Below are 20,788 nucleotides of genomic sequence, written 5' to 3' on the forward strand. Positions count from 1 at the left end.
AAGTGGATCCTCAAGAAGAAGACAGACGCTGACGGTAATATTACTGTCTACAAAGCTTGACTTGTTGCAAAAGGTTTTCGACAAGTTCAAGGGGTTGACTACGATGAGACCTTCTCACCCGTAGCGATGCTTAAGTCTGTCCGAATCATGTTAGCAATTGCCGCATTTTATGATTATGAAATTTGGCAAATGGATGTCAAAACTGCATTCCTGAATGGATTTCTGGAAGAAGAGTTGTATATGATGCAACCAGAAGGTTTTGTCGATCCAAAAGGAGCTAACAAAGTGTGCAAGCTCCAGCGATCCATTTATGGACTGGTGCAAGCCTCTCGGAGTTGGAATAAACGCTTTGATAGTGTGATCAAAGCATTTGGTTTTATACAGACTTTTGGAGAAGCCTGTATTTACAAGAAAGTGAGTGGGAGCACTCCATCATTTCTGATAAGTATATGTGAATGACATATTGTTGATCGGAGATAATGTAGAATTATTCTGCAAAGCATAAAGGAGTGTTTGAAAGGAGTTTTTCAAAGAAAGACCTCGGTGAAGCTGCTTACATATTGAGCATCAAGATCTATAGAGATAGATCAAGACGCTTGATAAGTTTTTCAATAAGTACATACCTTGACAAGATTTTGAAGTAGTTCAAAATGGAACAGTCAAAGAAAGAGTTCTTGCCTGTGTTACAAGGTGTGAAACTGAGTAATACTCAAAACCCGACCACGACAGAAGATAGAAAGAGAATGAAACTCATTCCCTATGCCTTGGCCATAGGTTCTATAAAGTATGCCATGCTGTGTACCAGACCTATTGTATACCCTGCCCTGAGTTTGGCAAGGGAGTACAATAGTGATCTAGGAGTAGATCACTGGACATTGGTCAAAATTATCCTTAGTGGAATAAGGATATGTTTCTCGATTATGGAGGTGACAAAAGGTTCGTCGTAAAGGGTTACGTCGATGCAAGTTTTGACACTGATCCAGATGACTCAAAATCTCAATCTGGATACATATTTAAAGTGGGAGAAATTAGCTAGAGTACCTCCGTGCAGAGCATTGTTGACATAGAAATTTGCAAAATACTTACGGATCTGAATGTGGCAGACCCGTTGACCAAACTTCTCTCACAAGCAAAACATGATCACACCTTAGTACTCTTTGGGTGTTAATCACATAGCGATGTGAACTAGATTACTGACTCTAGTAAACCCTTTGGGTGTTGGTCACATATCGATGTGAACTATGGGTGTTAACCACATAAAGATGTGAACTATTGATGTTAGATCACATGGCGATGTGAACTAGATTATTGACTCTAGTGCAAGTGGGAGACTGAAGGAAATATGCCCTAGAGGCAATAATAAAGTTATTATTTATTTCCTTATTTCATGATAAATGTTTATTATTCATGCTAGAATTGTATTAACCGGAAACATAATACATGTGTGAATACATAGACAAACAAAGTGTCACTAGTATGCCTCTACTTGACTAGCTCGTTAATCAAAGATGGTTATGTTTCCTAACCATGGACAAAGAGTTGTTATTTCATCAATGGGATCACATCATTAGGTGAATGATCTGATTGACATGACCCATTCCATTAGCTTAGCACCCGATCGTTTAGTATGTTGCTATTGCTTTCTTCATGACTTATACATGTTCCTATGACTATGAGATTATGCAACTCCCGTTTGCCGGAGGAACACTTTGTGTGCTACCAAACATCACAACATAACTGGGTGATTATAAAGGAGTTCTACAGGTGTCTCCAAAGGTACATGTTGGGTTGGTGTATTTCGAGATTAGGATTTGTCACTCCGATTGTCGGAGAGGTATCTCTGGGCCCTCTCGGTAATGCACATCACTTAAGCCTTGCAAGCATTGCAACTAATGAGTTAGTTGCGAGATAATGTATTACGGAATGAGTAAAGAGACTTGCCGGTAACGAGATTGAACTAGGTATTGATATACCGACGATCGAATCTCGGGCAAGTAACATACCGATGACAAAGGGAACAACATATGTTGTTATGCGGTCTTACCGATAAAGATCTTCGTAGAATATGTGGGAACCAATATGAGCATCCAGGTTCCGCTATTGGTTATTGACTAGAGACGTGTCTCGGTCATGTCTACATTGTTCTTGAACCCGTAGGGTCTGCACGCTTAAGGTTTCGATGACAGTTATATTATGAGTTTATGAGTTTTGATGTACCGAAAGAGTTCGGAGTCCCGGATGAGATCGGGGACATGACGAGGAGTCTCGAAATGGTCGAGACGTAAAGATCGATATATTGGACGACTATATTCGGACATCGGAAAGGTTCCGAGTGGTTTGGGTATTTTTCGGAGTACCGGAGAGTTACGGGAATACGAGGGATGGGCCTTATTGGGCTTTAGGGGAGAGGGAGAGGCAGGCCGTGCGCGCCCCCCCATTGACTAGTCCGAATTGGACTAGGGGGGAGGGGCGGCGCCCCCTCCTTCCTTCTCTTCCTTCTTCCCCTTCCTTGTCTCCTACTCCTACTACTTGGAAGGACTCCTAGTTGTACTAGGAAAGGGGGAATCCTACTCCCAATGGGAGTAGGACTCCCCTAGGGCGCGCCATAGAGAGGGCCAGCCCTCCCCTCCTCCACTCCTTTATATACGGGGGCAGGGGGCACCCCATAGACACACAAGTTGATCTTCGTGATTGTTCCTTAGCCGTGTGCGGTGCCCCCCTCCACCATATTCCACCTCGGTCATATTGTAGTGGTGCTTAGGCGAAGCCCTGCGACGGTTGAACATCAAGATCGTCACCACGCCGTCGTGCTAACGGAACTCCTCCCTGAAGCTTTGCTGGATCGGAGCCCGGGGTGCGTCATCGAGCTGAACGTGTGCCAAGAACTCGGAGGTGCCGGAGTAACGGTGCTTGGATCGGTTGGACCGGGAAGACGTATGACTACTTCCTCTACGTTGCGTCAACGCTTCCGCTTTGGTCTACGAGGGTACGTAGACAACACTCTCCCCTCTCGTTGCTATGCATCACCATGATCTTGCGTGTGCGTAGGAAATTTTTTGAAATTACTACGTTCCCCTACACCCACCATGTGGGTTAAAATAGAAGTTGCAATGACATGTTGCACGGTCAGGATAGCAAGGCATGTCAGAGAGTAGCATGTCAGTTATGTCGGCAACAACGTCGGTACCAAGGGCGAGGGACGAAGAGAACCATTTTCCTGCTCGTTGAACGAGGTGGGTCGTTAGGCAAAGTTCTCGTCCATCGGTGGCTACCGGAATGTCATCAACAATAGTAACAGGGTCTTTACTGACAGAGTTGTACATTGAGGTGCTTACCTAAGCAGGAAAATTATCTCTACTGAGATAGTTTACCGGAAGGGTTAAACAAAAGAATGGAAAGGAAAATATGATTAGTATATTAATCAGAACAATGGAAAGGAAAATGTGTTTAAACAAAATTATCATGATTATATCCTTCTCAAGGACAAGCAGAGGATGATATCCATGACAGGATAGTAAGTAGATAACCAATTAGGTAAAGGGAAAGAAATTTCATGACATTACCCATACAATGGTGTTTGGATAATTGATAAAGAAAATTTAGTATCATGCTTCAAATGTTCTTATTGGAGATCGGATTACCACAGACATGCTTCCAGATAGCATTGACATGGTTTCAAGCAAAGGTCAGTCTTTGGATACACCAAGGATCCATCAGAAACAACTTAGAAAATAAGTCATACAACTTTAGCAGGGATAAGATGAGGGTGTGGCCGACGGGCTCAGTAGCAATCCATCGACATGTCAAAAAGGATGTATTCCCAAAATTAATATGATCAAGTTTGTGTTGGGGGAGAAGACAAGAATGTTGTTGATGCTGACACAAGTCATCGAGAGGCAAGGATGGTATTTCTAGCCATGAATTCAGTTGACATCTCTAAAGAAGCCAAAGTGTTGACGGTGATCAAGACAAATTTTGTCGAGAGACTCTAAGAAGATGCCACCGAGCAGAAAAGGAAGGATGAAGTGAAAGGCTATGAGAACCACGGATTCGACACAAGCTCAAAGTCAAGCTTGTTGTTCGAGGTGAAATGATAAGATGAGGAAGATCGATGTAAGCTTTGCTCATCGTCGGAAGTTGCTCCGGGCATAAGGACCAGGTAGCACAGTTAACAAGTTGACAAGATAAAAATATAGCCGATCAGGCTAGGAATGATGTGATGGGCATAAAGCTTCCCAGTATCAAGTACTAGGTGCAATGCCAGAAGGTAAATCAGAGTAGAGGTTGGGCGGGGGAAATGAGCTGTAGAGGATAAGTAATTTAACTTCCCAGTAAATGGGATCAAGGAGGAAATATGGTCGGGACCATAATTGCAAGGGATCCAATTTATGATACCGAAAGAATTATTCGAATGATTAAATATCCTTGCAAGAAGCTTTCATGATAAGTTCCACACCATGCCCGTGGGCATGAACACAAAGGTTCAGGGTCGACTCCCACTTCTACAATGCATAACCTTTCATTTTAGTTCTCGCTCTTGATGAAGCTGTAGTATTGAAATTTTATCTGACGAAAAGCCAGTAGAGTATAATCCGCATAACTTTCGAGTTCACACAAATTAGGGAAGGCATAGGTTCACCCATAGGGGCATCTTAGGAACATATATCATAAATTTCAAGAATAAATAACACAAGCTCGGTAGCGGAGCATGGTTGACAAAAGCAGGGGATACAATTTACCAAAGGCATTATGTATCCCAGGAAAAGGCTACAAGGTTACAGAATATGAAGGACGTTGTCGGATAAAACCCAACAAAGGATCTGGTGGTCCACAAGGGGCCTGATGTGAGCATTGGTACTCAATCAAAAGAATAAAGAATGCAAGGGGATCAGATTGTAGAAACAACTGACTAACTCAAAGCTCAACTGCAAAGGAATTATGAATTCCAAGACAAGGGATCAGAAGCAATGCTCTGATTAGGGATGGATAGGTAGAATAGCCTTAGGGGTACAATCGATGGCGATTTGATTGGTCGAGATCCAGCTCATGTTAAAATGATGTTTGAGCCGGAAGGATGAATTCTAGGATTTGATTGAGGATTGCGAGCAATTCGCAACATATTGTATCAACGGACTCAAAAGCATAGTGACAAAGGATGCCAATAAGATTACTAGACTTATGGGATTATCCATAATGCAAACAAGCAAGAATTTTAAGAACAACAAGCTGTTGAGGATTATCAAAAGATCAAATAGTATTTCAAAGACTTTCGTGAAACATATGAAAAACTGAGGAAAAACAAATCCTCGATATGTGTGAGGATTAATTTGTCGGTGTATTCAGGCGACAAGGAACTGCAAGGCAGTAGGCACAAAAGTTTTCTCGGAGCAATAGAGAGAATATCGGGGTATCTTGTAATAACAAGATCAATTCGGAGTAATTGTATGAACAACAAGTGTATGTCGTTATCCATATGGATATATCGGTATTAGGGTATTGAAAAATTAGAGGGCACAAGGGTCTCGGGAATGATCGAAGAGTATCTTCAATATCTTCTGGTGAAGCAGTCGATCATCTGGAATGAAGGGGATCTTCGGGTGGATGTGATCGCGAGTGTAACACCTGAGAATCATGCTTCATTAATCTCATGCCTAATGGTGCCAAGTCATCACAATTATTATTTTTGTTAATCACTCTGTTTCAATTCAACCTCAAATTCAAATTTATAAAAGACAAGTTAAATTATTATTCCTTCGAACTGTAAATCAAAAATGTTCGATGAGCTGCAAAAATTCACGAACTAATTGACATGAATAGACCAACATTATTTGAAGTAATTAAATGCCCTTAACCTAATTAAAACAGTACCAAAAACAACATCTAATATTTTTCTAATTTATGAAAAATTCAAACTAATTCCAACCTTTTTGTGCAGTCCAGGAATAGTATCTAGTATTATTGGGCAAACTTTCAAAATTAACAAATTCATTTGATCACTAAACTATATAGAAACAGTGGCTACTTATTATTTTAGCAATCGAAAAGAAGAAAGACTCATGTGCACTTTGGCCCATCGTGAATAGTACAAGCCCAGCCCATCTCTCCTTTCCTTCAATCTCTGTACAGGCGGGCATGGCGTGGCGGCCATCCACCCCACCGAGGCCGCCGATGCCGCCGTGTCCGCCATCCCACGGCCCCCGAGGCGTATAAAGCCACCCCCGACACAGTGGACAAACCCTAACACGCCACATCCCTCTCGCTCGTCCTCCTCTCTCTGTTTAGCTTGTGTTCGAGTCATTGCCGCCGCGCCATCATTGTCGTCGCGTCAACTAACCTCCCCGGCGCCCGGGAGGATGTCTAGGAGCTGTGTGTGCTACGTCTACATCGACTCCGAGGAGCAGATCATACAGGGGATCACCACCGCATCGGGATCAAGTTGTTCCCCTTCTCTGCACCGTCGTCGATCCGCTCCAAATACTACGGCTCTGGTGCCTCTCCCCGCTCCCCCGACCATCTCCTCGAGTTCTCTGTGAGGCCCACTTCCTCCCTGCCTCTTCCCGAGCTCGGTTTCGAGCTCGAGCGTTTTTTTTCATTGCAACAGTAGCTCGTCGCCATCGCCGTGCTTGCTACCGCTGTTGTGTTGCTCCTCCCGCTCACTCGAACACACCAGCGCGCTCGTGGCCTTGCGTAGATACCGCCTGGGCCCGTAGATCGCTCGATGCCCTCACGTGCGTTTGAATTCATCGAGCAATGCCAGTGCCTTTGCTCGGCCATTACCGCAAATGCCGCTGCGGGCCACTCCCGCTGCTGCTTACTTCTGTTGCTGCCACCGCTCTCTCTCTCTCTCTCTCTCTCTCTCTCTCTCTCTCTCTCTCTCTCTCTCTCTCTCTCTCTCTCTCTCTCGCTGCCACTCCCCTGCCGAGCCGCGCGCGCCTTGCCTCCGCCCACACCCATGGCCGCCGTTGCCATGGGCGCTCCCCTGCAGCCGCCTCGTTCACGCACCTCCTCCCGCGTCCATCATCGATGCTCGCCAACACTTTCCTCGCGCGCCCGCCGGGGCTCTGCAGCCCGGCCCCACCTACAGCGCGCATGCCTACCTCGGACCTCGCGGCTGCCCGCCTCTACGCCCGCACCATCATCGCCGTCACTACCGCTGAGTATTGCTGCAGCCGCCACGCCCTGCCCACGCACGACCCACCACCGCCGCACTCACCGTGCCCCGCTGCTGCTCGGACCGTCCCGCTCACCTAGCGGACGCGCCCCCGCTATCCCCACCGCCGGCCGCGCTTCCCCTCCTCGCCCGCCTCGCGGGCCGCCGCCCAGCACTCCCCGCCGCGCCAGACGCGCGCCTGCCGCCCTACGCCCCCGTTGCCGCATGCCCGCCGCCTGCTATCGCCGGAGCCGGCCGGAGCCTCTCTGCCTGCCCCTGCTGGCCGACGGCGCCGCGCCCAACTCCTGGCCGTGGCCTCTGTTGCCCGTGCCCGGCTAATCCCCTCTTCAGCTTAGCGGGGTTAACCCCCATTTTAATTTAAGTGTTACCCCCCCTATGACACTGACATGTGGGGCCCCTGTTGGGGAACGTAGTAATTTCAAAAAATTTCCTACGCACACGCAAGATCATGGTGATGCATAGCAACGAGAGGGGGAGTATGATCTACATACCTAGTAGATCGACAACGGAAGCGTTTGGTTGATGTAGTCGTACGTCTCCACGATCCGACCGATCAAGCACCGAAACTACGGCACCTCCGAGTTCTAGCACACGTTCAGCTCGATGACGATCCCCGGACTCCGATCCAGCAAAGTGTCGGGGAAGAGTTCCATCAGCACGACGGCGTGGTGACGATCTTGACGTACTACTGCTGCAGGGCTTCGCCTAAGCACCGCTACAATATTATCGAGGACTATGGTGGCTGGGGGCTCCGCACACGGCTAAGGAATAGATCACGTAGATCAACTTGTGTCTCTATGGGGTGCCCCTTGCCTCAGTATATAAAGGATGGAGGAGGAGGAGGCCGGCCAAGGCTTGGTGCGGCCAGGATGTGGAGTCCTACTAGGACTCCAAGTCCTAGTAGGAGTCCACCAAGAGGGGAGGAAGGGAGAAGGAAGTGGAGGAGAAGGAAAGGTGGCCGGCCCCCCTTTCCCTAGTCCAATTCGGACCAGAGGGGAGGGGGGTGCAGCAGCCCCTTGGCCCTTTCTCCTCTTCCCACTAAAGCCCATCAAGGCCCATTGCTTCTCCCGTAACTACCCGGTACTCCGAAAAATACCCGAATCACTCGGAACCTTTCTGATGTCCGAATATAGTCGTCCAATATATCGATCTTTACGTCTCGACCATTTCAAGACTCCTCGTCATGTCCACGATCTCATCCGGGACTCCGAACTCCTTCGGTACATCAAAACTCATAAACTCATAATATAACTGTCATCGAAACCTTAAGCGTGCGGACCCTACGGGTTCGAGAACAATGTAGACATGACCGAGACACGTCTCCGGTCAATAACCAATAGCGGGACCTGGATGCCCATATTGGCTCCTACATATTCTACGAAGATCTTTATCGGTCAGACCACATAACAACATACGTTGTTCCCTTTGTCATCGGTATGTTACTTACCCGGGATTTGATCGTCGGTATCCAATACCTAGTTCAATCTCGTTACCGGCAAGTCTCTTTACTCGTTCCGTAATACATCATCTCGCAACTAACTCATTAGTTGCAATGCTTGCAAGGCTTAAGTGATGTGCATTACCGAGAGGGCCCAGAGATACCTCTCCGACAATCAGAGTGACAAATCCTAATCTCGAAATACGCCAACCCAACATTTACCTTTGGAGACACCTGTAGAGCTCCTTTATAATCACCCATTTACGTTGTGACATTTGGTAGCACACAAAGTGTTCCTCCGGCAAACGGGAGTTGCATAATCTCATAGTCATAGGAACATGTATAAGTCATGAAGAAAGCAATAGCAACATACTAAACGATCGGGTGCTAAGCTAATGGAATGGGTCATGTCAATCAGATCATTCACCTAATGATGTGATCTCGTTAATCAAATAACAACTCTTTGTCTATGGTTAGGAAACATAACCATCTTTGATTAACGAGCTAGTCAAGTAGAGGCATACTAGTGACACTCTGTTTGTCTATGTATTCACACATGTATTATGTTTCCGGTTAATACAATTATAGCATGAATAATAAACATTTATCATGAAATAAGGAAATAAATAATAACTTTATGATTGCCTCTAGGGCATATTTCCTTCAGTCTCCCACTTGCACTAGAGTCAATAATCTAGATCACATCACCATGTGATTAACTTCGATAGTTCACATCATCATGTGATTAACACCCATAGTTCACATCGCCATGTGACCAATACCCAAAAGGTTTACTAGATTTAGTAATCTAGTTCACATTGCTATGTGATTAACACCCAAAGAGTACTAAGGTGTGATCATGTTTTGCTTGTGAGAGAATCTTAGTCAACGGGTCTGCCACATTCAGATCCGCATGTATTTTGCAAATTTCTATGTCAACAATGCTCTGCTTGGAGCTACTCTAGCTAATTGTTCCCACTTTCAATATGTATCTAGACCGAGACTTAGAGTCTTCTAGATCAGTGTCAAAAACTTGCATCAACGTAACCCTTTACGACGAACCTTTTTTGTCACGTCCATAATCGAGAAACATATCCTTATTTCACTAAGGATAATTCTGACCGCTGTCCAGTGATCTACTCCTAGATCACTATTGTAGTCCCTTGCCAAATCAGTGCAGGGTATACAATAGATCTGGTACACAGCATGACATACTTTATAGAACCTATGGCCAAGGCATAGGGAATGACTTTCATTCTCTTTCTATCTTCTGCCGTGGTCGGGCTTTGAGTCTTACTCAACTTCACACCTTGTAATACAGGCAAGAACTCTTTCTTTGACTGCTCCATTTTGAATTACTTCAAAATCTTGTCAAGGTATGTACTCATTGGAAAAACTTATCAAGCGTCTTGATCTATCTCTATAGATCTTGAAGCTCAATATGTAAGCAGCTTCACCGAAGTCTTTCTTTGAAAAACTCCTTTCAAACACTCATTTATGCTTTACAGAATAATTCTACATTATTTCCGATCAACAATATGTCATTCACATATACTTATCAGAAATGCCGTAGTGCTCCCACTCACTTTCTTGCAAATACAGGCTTCACCGCAAGTCTGTATAAAACTATATGCTTTGATCAACTCATCAAAGCGTATATTCCAACTCCGAGATGCTTGCACCAGTTCACAGATGGATCGCTGGAGCTTGCACATTTTGTTAGTACCTTTCGGATTGACAAAACCTTCTAGTTGCATCGTATACAACTCTTCTTCAATAAATCCATTAAGGAATTCAGTTTTGTTTATCCATTTGCCAGATTTCATAAAATGCGGCAATTGCTAACATGATTCGGACAGACTTAGGCATAGATACGAGTGAGAATCTCTCATCGTAGTCAACACCTTGAACTTGTCGAAAAACCTTTTGCGACAATTCTAGCTTTGTAGATAATAACACTACTATCAGCGTCCGTCTTCCTCTTGAAGATCCATTTATTTTTATGGCTTGCCGATCATCGGGAAAATCCATCAAAGTCCATACTTTGTTCTCATACATGGATCATATCTCAGATTTCATGGCCTCAAACCATTTCGCGGAATGGGCTCATCATCGCTTCCTCATAGTTCGCAAGTTCGTCATGGTCTAGTAACATGACTTCCAGAACAGGATTACGTACCACTCTGGTGCGGATCTTACTCTGTTTACCTACGAGATTCGGTAGTAACTTGATCTGAAGTTGCATGATCATCATCATTATCTTCGTCACTAATTGGTGTAGTAGTCACAAGAACAGATTTCTGTGATGAACTACTTTCCAATAAGGGAGAAGGTACAATTACCTTATCAAGTTTTCTACTTTCCTCCCACTCACTTCTTTCGAGAGAAACTCCTTCTCTAGAAAGTTTCCGAATTTAGAAACAGAAGTCTTGCCTTCGGATCTGTGATAGAAGGTGTATCCAATAGTTTCCTTTGGATATCCTATGAAGACACATTTCTCCGATTTGGGTTTGAGCTTATCAGGTTGAAACTTTTTCACATAAGCATTGCAACCTCAAACTTTAAGAAACAACAGCTTAGGTTTCTTGCCAAACCATAGTTCATACGGTATCGTCTCAACGGATTTAGATGGTGCTCTATTTAATGTGAATGCAGCTGTCTCTAATGCATAACCCCAAAACGGTAGTGGTAGATCGGTAAGAGACATCATAGATCGCACCATATCTAATAAAGTACGGTTATGACGTTCGGACACACCATTACATTGTGGTGTTCCAGGTGGCGTGAGTAGTGAAACTATTTCACATTGTTTTTAACTGAAAGCCAAACTCGTAACTCAAATACTCTTCTCTACGATCAGATTGTAGAAACTTTATTTTCTTGTTACGATGATTTTTCACTTCACTCCGAAATTCTTTGAACTTTTCAAATGTTTCAGACTTATGTTTCATCAAGTAGATATACTCATATCTGCTCAAATCATCTATGAAGATCAGAAAATAATGATACCTGTCGCGAGCCTCAATATTCATCGGACCACATACATCAGTATGTATGATTTCCAACAAATCTGTTGCTCGCTCCATTGTTCCGAAGAACGGAGTCTTAGTCATCTTGCCCTTGAGGCATGGTTCGCAAGCATCAACTGATTCATAATCAAGTGATTCCAAAAGCCCATCAGCATGGAGTTTCTTCATGCGCTTTACACCAATATGACCTAAACGGCAGTGCCACAAATAAGTTGCACTATCATTATTAACTTTGCATCTTTTGGTTTCAATATTATGATTATGTGTATCACTACGATCGACATCCAACGAACTATTTTCATTGGGTGTGTAACCATATAAGGTTTTATTCATGTAAACAGAACAACAATTTATTCTCTTACTTAAATGAATAACCGTATTACAATAAACATGATCAGATCATATTCATGCTGAACGCAAACACCAAATAACACTTATTTAGGTTCAACACTAATCCCGAAATTATAGGGAGTGTGCGATGATGATCATATCAATCTTGGAACCACTTCCAACACACATCGTCACTTCACCCTTAACTAGTCTCTGTTTATTCTGCAACTCCCGTTTCGAGTTACTAATCTTAGCAACTGAACTAGTATCAAATACTGAGGGGTTGCTATAAACACTAGTAAAGTACACATCAATAAGATGTATATCAAATATACTTATGTTCACTTTGCCATCCTTCTTATCCGCCAATCACTTGGGGTAGTTCCGCTTCTAGTGACCAGTCCCTTTGCAGTAGAAGCACTTAGTCTCAGGCTTAGGACCAGACTTGGGCTTCTTCACTTGAGCAGCAACTTGCTTGCCGTTATTCTTGAAGTTCCCCTTCTTCCCTTTGCCCTTTTCTTGAAACTAGTGGTCTTGTTAACCATCAACACTTGATGTTATTCTTGATTTCTACCTTCGTCGATTTCAGCATCACGAAGAGCTTGGGAATTATTTTTGTCATCCCTTGCATATTATAGTTCATCATGAAGTTCTACTAACTTGGTGATGGTGACTAGAGAATTCTGTCAATCACTATCTTATCTGGAAGATTAACTCCCACTTGATTCAAGCGATTGTAGTACTCAGACAATCTGGGCACATGCTCACTAGTTGAGCGATTCTCCTCCATCTTTTAGCTATAGAACTTGTTGGAGACTTCATATCTCTCAACTCAGGTATTTGCTTGAAATATTAACTTCAACTCCTGGAACATCTCATATGCTCCATGACGTTCAAAACGTCTTTGAAGTCCCGATTCTAAGCCATTAAGCATGGTGCACTAAACTATCAAGTAGTCATCATATTGAGCTAGCCAAACGTTCATAACGTCTGCATCTGCTCCTGCAATAGGTCTGTCACCTAGCGGTGCATCAAGGACATAATTCTTCTGTGCAGCAATGAGGATAAACCTCAGATTACGGATCCAATCCGCATCATTGCTACTAACATCTTTCAACACAATTTTCTCTAGGAACATATCAAAATAAACACAGGGAAGCAACAACGCGAGCTATTGATCTACAACATAATTTGCAAAATACTACCAGGACTAAGTTCATGATAAATTTAAGTTCAATTTAATCATATTACTTAAGAACTCCCACTTAGATAGACATCCCTCTAATCTTCTAAGTGATCACGTGATCCAAATCAACTAAACCATGTCCGATCATCACGTGAGATGGAGTAGTTTCATTGGTGAACATCACTATGTTGATCATATCTACTATATGATTCACGCTCGACCTTTCGGTCTCCGTGTTCCGAGGCCATATCTGTATATGCTTGGCTCGTCAAGTATAACCTGAGTATTCCGCGTGTGCAACTGTTTTGCACCCGTTGTATTTGAACGTAGAACCTATCACACCCGATCATCACGTGGTGTCTCAGCACGAAGAACTTTCGCAACGGTGCATACTCAGGGAGAACACCTCTTGATAATTAGTGAGAGATCATCTTATAATGCTACCGTCAAACTAAGAAAAATAAGATGTATAAAAGATAAACATCATATGCAATCAAAATATGTGACATGATATGGCCATCATCATCTTGCTTCTTTGATCTCCATCTCCAAAGTACTGTCATGATCTATATCGTCACCGGCATGACACCATGATCTCCATCATCTTGATCTATATCAATGTGTCGTCACGTGGTCGTCTCGCCAACAATTGCTCTTGCAACTATTGCTATCGCATAGCGATAAAGTAAAGCAATTATTGGACGCTTGCATATTATGCAATAGAGAGACAACTATAAGGATTTTGCCAGTTATTGATAACTTCAACAAAACATGATCATCTCATACAACAACTTATATCTCATCACGTCTTGACCATATCACATCACAACATGCCCTGCAAAAACAAGTTAGACGTCCTCTACTTTGTTGTTGCAAGTTTTACGTGGCTGCTACGGGCTTAGCAAGAACCGTTCTTACCTACGCATCAAAAACCACAACGATAGTTTGTCAAGTTGGTGTTGTTTTAACCTTCGCAAGGACCGGGCGTAGCCACACTCGGTTCAACTAAAGTTGGAGAAACTGTCACCCGCAAGCCACCTATGTGCAAAGCACATCGGGAGAACCGGTCTCGCGTAAGCGTACGGTAATGTCGGTCCGGGCCGCTTCATCCAACAATACCGCCGAACCAAAGTATGACATGCTGGTAAGCAGTATGACTTATATCGCCCACAACTCACTTGTGTTCTACTCGTGCATATAACATCAACATATAAAACCTAGGCTCGGATGCCACTGTTGGGGAACGTAGTAATTTCAAAAAATTTCCTACGCACACACAAGATCATGGTGATGCATAGCAACGAGAGGGGGAGTATGATCTACATACCTAGTAGATCGACAACGGAAGCGTTTGCTTGATGTAGTCGTACGTCTCCACGATCCGACCGATCAAGCACCGAAACTACGGCACCTCCGAGTTCTAGCACACGCTCAGCTCGATGACGATCCCCGGACTCCGATCCAGCAAAGTGTCAGGGAAGAGTTCCGTCAGCACGACAGCGTGGTGACGATCTTGACGTACTACTGCTGCAGGGCTTCGCCTAAGCACCGCTACAATATTATCGAGGACTATGGTGGCTGGGGGCTCCGCACACGGCTAAGGAATAGATCACGTAGATCAACTTGTGTCTCTATGGGGTGCCCCTTGCCTCAGTATATAAAGGATGGAGGAGGAGGAGGCCGGCCAAGGCTTGGTGCGGCCAGGATGTGGAGTCCTACTAGGACTCCAAGTCCTAGTAGGAGTCCACCAAGAGGGGAGGAAGGGAGAAGGAAGTGGAGGAGAAGGAAAGGTGGCCGGCCCCCCTTTCCCTAGTCCAATTCGGACCAGAGGGGAGGGGGCGCAGCAGCCCCTTGGCCCTTTCTCCTCTTCCCACTAAAGCCCATCAAGGCCCATTGCTTCTCCCGTAACTACCCGGTACTCCGAAAAATACCCGAATCACTTGGAACCTTTCCGATGTCTGAATATAGTCGTCCAATATATCGATCTTTACGTCTCGACCATTTCGAGACTCCTCGTCATGTCCCCGATCTCATCCGGGACTCCGAACTCCTTCGGTACATCAAAACTCATAAACTCATAATATAACTATCATCGAAACCTTAAGCGTGCGGACCCTACGGGTTCGAGAACAATGTAGACATGACCGAGACACGTCTCCGGTCAATAACCAATAGCGGGACCTGGATGCCCATATTGGCTCCTACATATTCTACGAAGATCTTTATCGGTCAGACCACATAACAACATACGGTGTTCCCTTTGTCATCGGTATGTTACTTACCCGGGATTTGATCGTCGGTATCCAATACCTAGTTCAATCTCGTTACCGGCAAGTCTCTTTACTCGTTCCGTAATACATCATCTCGCAACTAACTCATTAGTTGCAATGTTTGCAAGGCTTAAGTGATGTGCATTACCGAGAGGGCCCAGAGATACCTCTCCGACAATCGGAGTGACAAATCCTAATCTCGAAATACGCCAACCCAACATTTACCTTTGGAGACACCTGTAGAGCTCCTTTATAATCACCCATTTACGTTGTGACGTTTGGTAGCACACAAAGTGTTCCTCCGGCAAACGGGAGTTGCATAATCTCATAGTCATAGGAACATGTATAAGTCATGAAGAAAGCAATAGCAACATACTAAACGATCGGGTGCTAAGCTAATGGAATGGGTCATGTCAATCAGATCATTCACCTAATGATGTGATCCCGTTAATCAAATAACAACTCTTTGTCTATGGTTAGGAAACATAACCATCTTTGATTAACGAGCTAGTCAAGTAGAGGCATACTAGTGACACTCTGTTTGTCTATGTATTCACACATGTATTATGTTTCCGGTTAATACAATTATAGCATGAATAATAAACATTTATCATGAAATAAGGAAATAAATAATAACTTTATGATTGCCTCTAGGGCATATTTCCTTCAGCCCCATGCCCCCTATTAAAGTAAAAAAAGAAATAGAAAAATTAGTTAAATTAATTAACTTAATTAATTTATCTAATTACCTAATTAATTAATTAGTTAACACTAATAGAAATTGACATGTGGGTCCCCTGCCTAGTTGACCAGTCAATAGGTTAATAGTTGACCTGGTCAACGGGGCCCACTACCAGCCTCTGGTGGCCCTGTTGTGTGCACTCTGCTGGGTGCACATAGCAATTTCACCTTTTAATTTGAATTAGAAATTGTTTTAAACTTAGAAAATTCATAGAAAATTAACCGTAGCTCGGATCGAAAAACTTTGTACATGAAAGTTGCTCAGATCGACGAGACGAATCCGGATATGCAACCCGTTCGTCCGCCACACACCCCTAACATATCCAACATGCAACTTTCCCCCTCCGGTTCATATGACTGAAAACACGAAACACCGGGAATATTTTCCCGGATGTTTTCCCCCTTCACCAGTACCACCTCGTACCGCGTTAGGGCACCCCTAACACCGATACTTGTCATGTCATGCATCGCTATGCATCTATTTGCTTAATATTTATTGTTTCTTCCCCCTCTTCTCTCGCTAGACACCGAGACCGACGTCGCTGCTACCCAGTACGACTACGGTGTTGACGACCCCTCTCTCTTGCCAGAGCAACCAAGCAAGCCCCCCCCCCATTTGATCACCAGATATCGCCTATTCTTCTCTCTACTGCTTGCATTTGAGTAGTGTAGCATGTTACTGCTTTCCGTTATCCTATCCTAATGCATAACTTATCCTTGCTACTACTGTTGTTACCTTTACCTGCAATCCTAAATGTTTGTATAGGATGCTAGTGTTCCATCAGTGGCCCTACACTCGTGTCCGTCTGCCATGCTATACTACTGGGCCGTGATCACTTCGGGAGGTGATCACGGGCATATGACATATACTTATACTGTTACATTACTTATGATACTGTTCGGAGATGGGGGCTGAAGGGGCAGGTGGCTCCATCCCGGTAGAGGTGGGCCTGGGTTCCCGACGGCCCCCAACTGTTACTTTGAGGCGAAGCGACAGGGAAGGTTGAGACCACCTAGGAGAGAGGTGGGCCTAGCCCTGGTCGGCGTTCGCGGTTATTTCAAGATAACACGTTTAACGAGATCTTGGTATTTGATCTGAGTCTGGCCGCTGGCCTATACGCACTAACCATCTACACGGGGACAGTTATGGGCACTCGACGTCGTGGTATCAGCCGAAGCCTTCGTGACGTCAGCGACTGAGCGGCGCGCGCCGGATTGGACTGGAACGCCTGCTAGGCTAGGTCTGCTTCCGGCCACGTTCGCAACATGCATGTGTGCAAAGGGCGATGGGCCCAGACCCCTGCGCCATAGGATTTAGACCGGCGTGCTGACCTCTCTGTTGTGCCTAGGTAGGGCTGCGACGTGTTGATCTTCCGAGGCCGGGCATGACCCAGGAAAGTGTGTCCGGCCAAATGGGATCGAGCGTGTTGGGAAATGTGGTGCACCCCTGCAGGGAAGTTGATCTATTCGAATAGCCGTGTCCCTCGGTAAAAGGATGACCTGGAGTTGTACCTTGACCTTATGACAACTAGAACCGGATACTTAATAAAACACACCCTTCCAAGTGCCAGATACAACCAGTGATCGCTCTCACAGGGCGACGAAGGGAGGATCATCGGTTAGGATTATGCTATGCGATGATACTGGGTGAACTTACCATCTACTCTCTTCTTCTGCTGCAAGATGGAGGTTACCAGAAGCATAGTCTTCGATAGGACTAACTACCCCCCTCTTATTCCAGCATTCTGTAGTTCAGTCCACATATGATAGCCTTTTCCATTTGATACCAATGCATACATATGTAGTGTAGCTCCTTGCTAGCTGATGTGACCAGAGGTGCAAAAAGAGATCAAGTTATCAAATCAAATAGTTTGACCATTGGCCAAATTACAATGAAAGTACCATCATCAGAACCACCAGCTGAAGAAGTCACGCCAAATTTTCGTACTCCAAGTTGGACATTGGTCGGTGCTATTCCAATTCAAGTAGCCTAATTTTTTTTAGTTTTTTTTAGTAAGTTTCATCTGAATAGAAATCTTGTTTTGGTTGGTTAGATCCTGCGTGATCTATTTTGGTTAGGCGTGATCTTGCATGATTAACAACGTTGCCGGATTATTTTATTAGGAAAGTCCTAGTTATATGGTTGAGAGAGAGAGTCCTAGTTTTCCTTCTCTTTGTTTTGCACGTGAGTGTTTTGCACGTTAGGATAGAGTCCAGGTCGGTTTGTGAGCTCAGGGTCGCCTATAAATATGGCTGGCTTCGGCCATGTAACGCAGATTGGTTTTTCTTTAATCGTGAGTCAATAAAGTTACAGAAAAACGTCCCATGTCGAGGGACACCAAATATCGTCTTCGTTGCTGATCCGTGAGGATTTTGTTGCTGCTGTGCGTGGAGTCGATTCAATCTACTTGACGCAAGTTTTCGTTCTTACGGTCTTGCATCTTTGCTCGACCGGAATTTCTTGTTGCTGCTAGTATCATGAAAGATCGGGACATCGAACGACTCGCCATCTAGTCGAGTCTATATCAAGTGGTATTCAGAGCTAAGGTTGTTCACGGTACTGTGTTGATCAAGATGTCAACCTCGGTCAACAAGGGTGATGAGGTTGCTGCTGATTCTGAGGAAATAGTACGTCCAGTGTATGCGGATGATATTCCGCAAAATATTCGAGATGGTTTTGACCACACATGCAACTATATCAAGCAATGTCATGATGCGATCGGTAAAAGGATAGATGTCCTGATCACTCGGTTTGATGGTTTGGCGGACATCATCAATATGCCGGCGACGAATTTTGCCCCACCACAGACTGCTCCGGCGGCTCCACTGCATTATGCACCACCTGCTCGCGACGGACATGCCGGCGTGCATGATCGCCGTTTGGCGACACAACCTCATGCTGGAGATGATGGTCTTGATGACGGCGTTGACCAGGTGGGGTACGCGCCACGACCACGACACTATGAGCCTCGTCCTGAAACTTCCGTTCGTGGCGGAGTGCATGACCGAGTTGGTCAAGCTGTGCGTGTGCCTGTGGATGATGGAATTGGGCGCATAAAAATTTCAATCCCTTCGTTCTCCGGCAAGTGCGAACCAGAAGGTTATTTGGAGTGGGAGATGCGTGTTGATCAAATTTTTGATGCCCATCATTATAGCGAGGAGAAGAAAGTTCAACTTGCTGGAATTGAATTCACCGGATATGCGCTAATTTGGTGGAATCAAATTTGTCGTTCAAGACATCGGCCGACGACTTGGCGAGGTATGAAAGAATTCATGAGGCGTCGTTTTGTTCCTGAGCACTATAAAAGAGACATGTACAACAAGTTGCAGCGGCTCTCTCAAGGTAATATGAGTGTTGATGAATATTACAAGGAGATGGAATTGCTTATGATACGTACAGGGACAACGGAGGATCCGGAGGCGACTATGGCTCGTTTCTTTAACGGGCTAAATATCGAGGTGCAGGATCGTGTTGAGATGGTGGTCTACTACAACATACAAGATCTTGTGCACCAAGCTGTGCGTGCGGAACAACAGATTAAGCGACGCCAAGTCAACATTGTTCCCAGTACCACTTTGAACACATGGCGACGCTCGCAGTATAAGAGTGAGGATGTCGGTCCTAGCTCCAGGGCAACATCATCAAATCGCTCTCATGGTTCCGTGCAAAAGGATGCTTCAAAATCAGGACTGTCGATGGTTGATTCTAGTGCACAGTCGACCGGACGCACTAGTGAGATAGAGTGTTTCAAGTGTGGAGGAAGGGGACATATGAAGCGTGAATGTCCTAATGAGAAAAGAGTGTTGCTCACGAGAGATGGCTATGCATCCGCTAGTGATGAAGAGGCAGTTTCTGACACTTCTGGTGAAAAATCTGAAGATGTTGAAAATGTGGTTGCGAGTTTCGAAGCTGCTGAATCATATCCGTCTTTGATGGTGCAACGGGTGCAAGAAGATCGCATTGAGGATAAGGGGCAGCGATGGAATATTTTTCAAACTCAATGCAAAATCAACAACACTAATTGTAAGTTGATCATAGATGGAGGAAGCTACACCAACGCGGTTAGCAAGGACTTGGTGGATGCTTTAGCTTTGCCTACCTGGAAGCACCCACAACCCCACTGCGTCGAATGGTTATATCAGTCGGGGAAACTGAAAGTTACTCACAAGGTGCGTCTCAATTTTTCGGTTGGTGACTATACTGATACAGTGATTTGTGATGTATTGCCGATGGATGCATGTCACTTATTGTTGGGGAGACCGTGGCAATATGACCGTCATGCCACACATGAGGGACGGTCCAATACATACTCTTTTTGGAAAGCCGGAAGACGACATGTTCTGCGCTCTATGTTTATGGGAGAAATCATGGTGGACACAACTGCTTCACTGAAGAAGTCAATGAAATCTACCGCAAAACCGAGGACGGTTTTGTTTCAAGGAGGAGGGGATGATGTGACCAGAGGTGCAAAAAGAGATCAAGTTATCAAATCAAATAGTTTGACCATTGGCCAAATTACAATGAAAGTACCATCATCAGAACCACCAGCTGAAGAAGTCACGCCAAATTTTCGTACTCCAAGTTGGACATTGGTCGGTGCTATTCCAATTCAAGTAGCCTAA

At 44.7% G+C, this 20,788-nt stretch overlaps 1 protein-coding gene across 1 annotated transcript; it reads left to right on the plus strand.

Moving 5' to 3' along the window:
- The first annotated feature begins 19,642 nt into the window (after positions 1-19,642).
- Positions 19,643-20,788, plus strand: LOC147985699 (uncharacterized). The gene has a single exon (XM_087541707.1). It carries the CDS (start codon positions 19,643-19,645, stop codon positions 20,786-20,788), a length of 1,146 nt encoding a protein of 381 aa, XP_087397833.1.

This window comes from Triticum urartu, chromosome 2A (genome assembly GCF_056163025.1).
Source record: "Triticum urartu cultivar PI428250 chromosome 2A, HENAU_Tu73, whole genome shotgun sequence".
Lineage (NCBI taxonomy): Eukaryota > Viridiplantae > Streptophyta > Magnoliopsida > Poales > Poaceae > Triticum > Triticum urartu.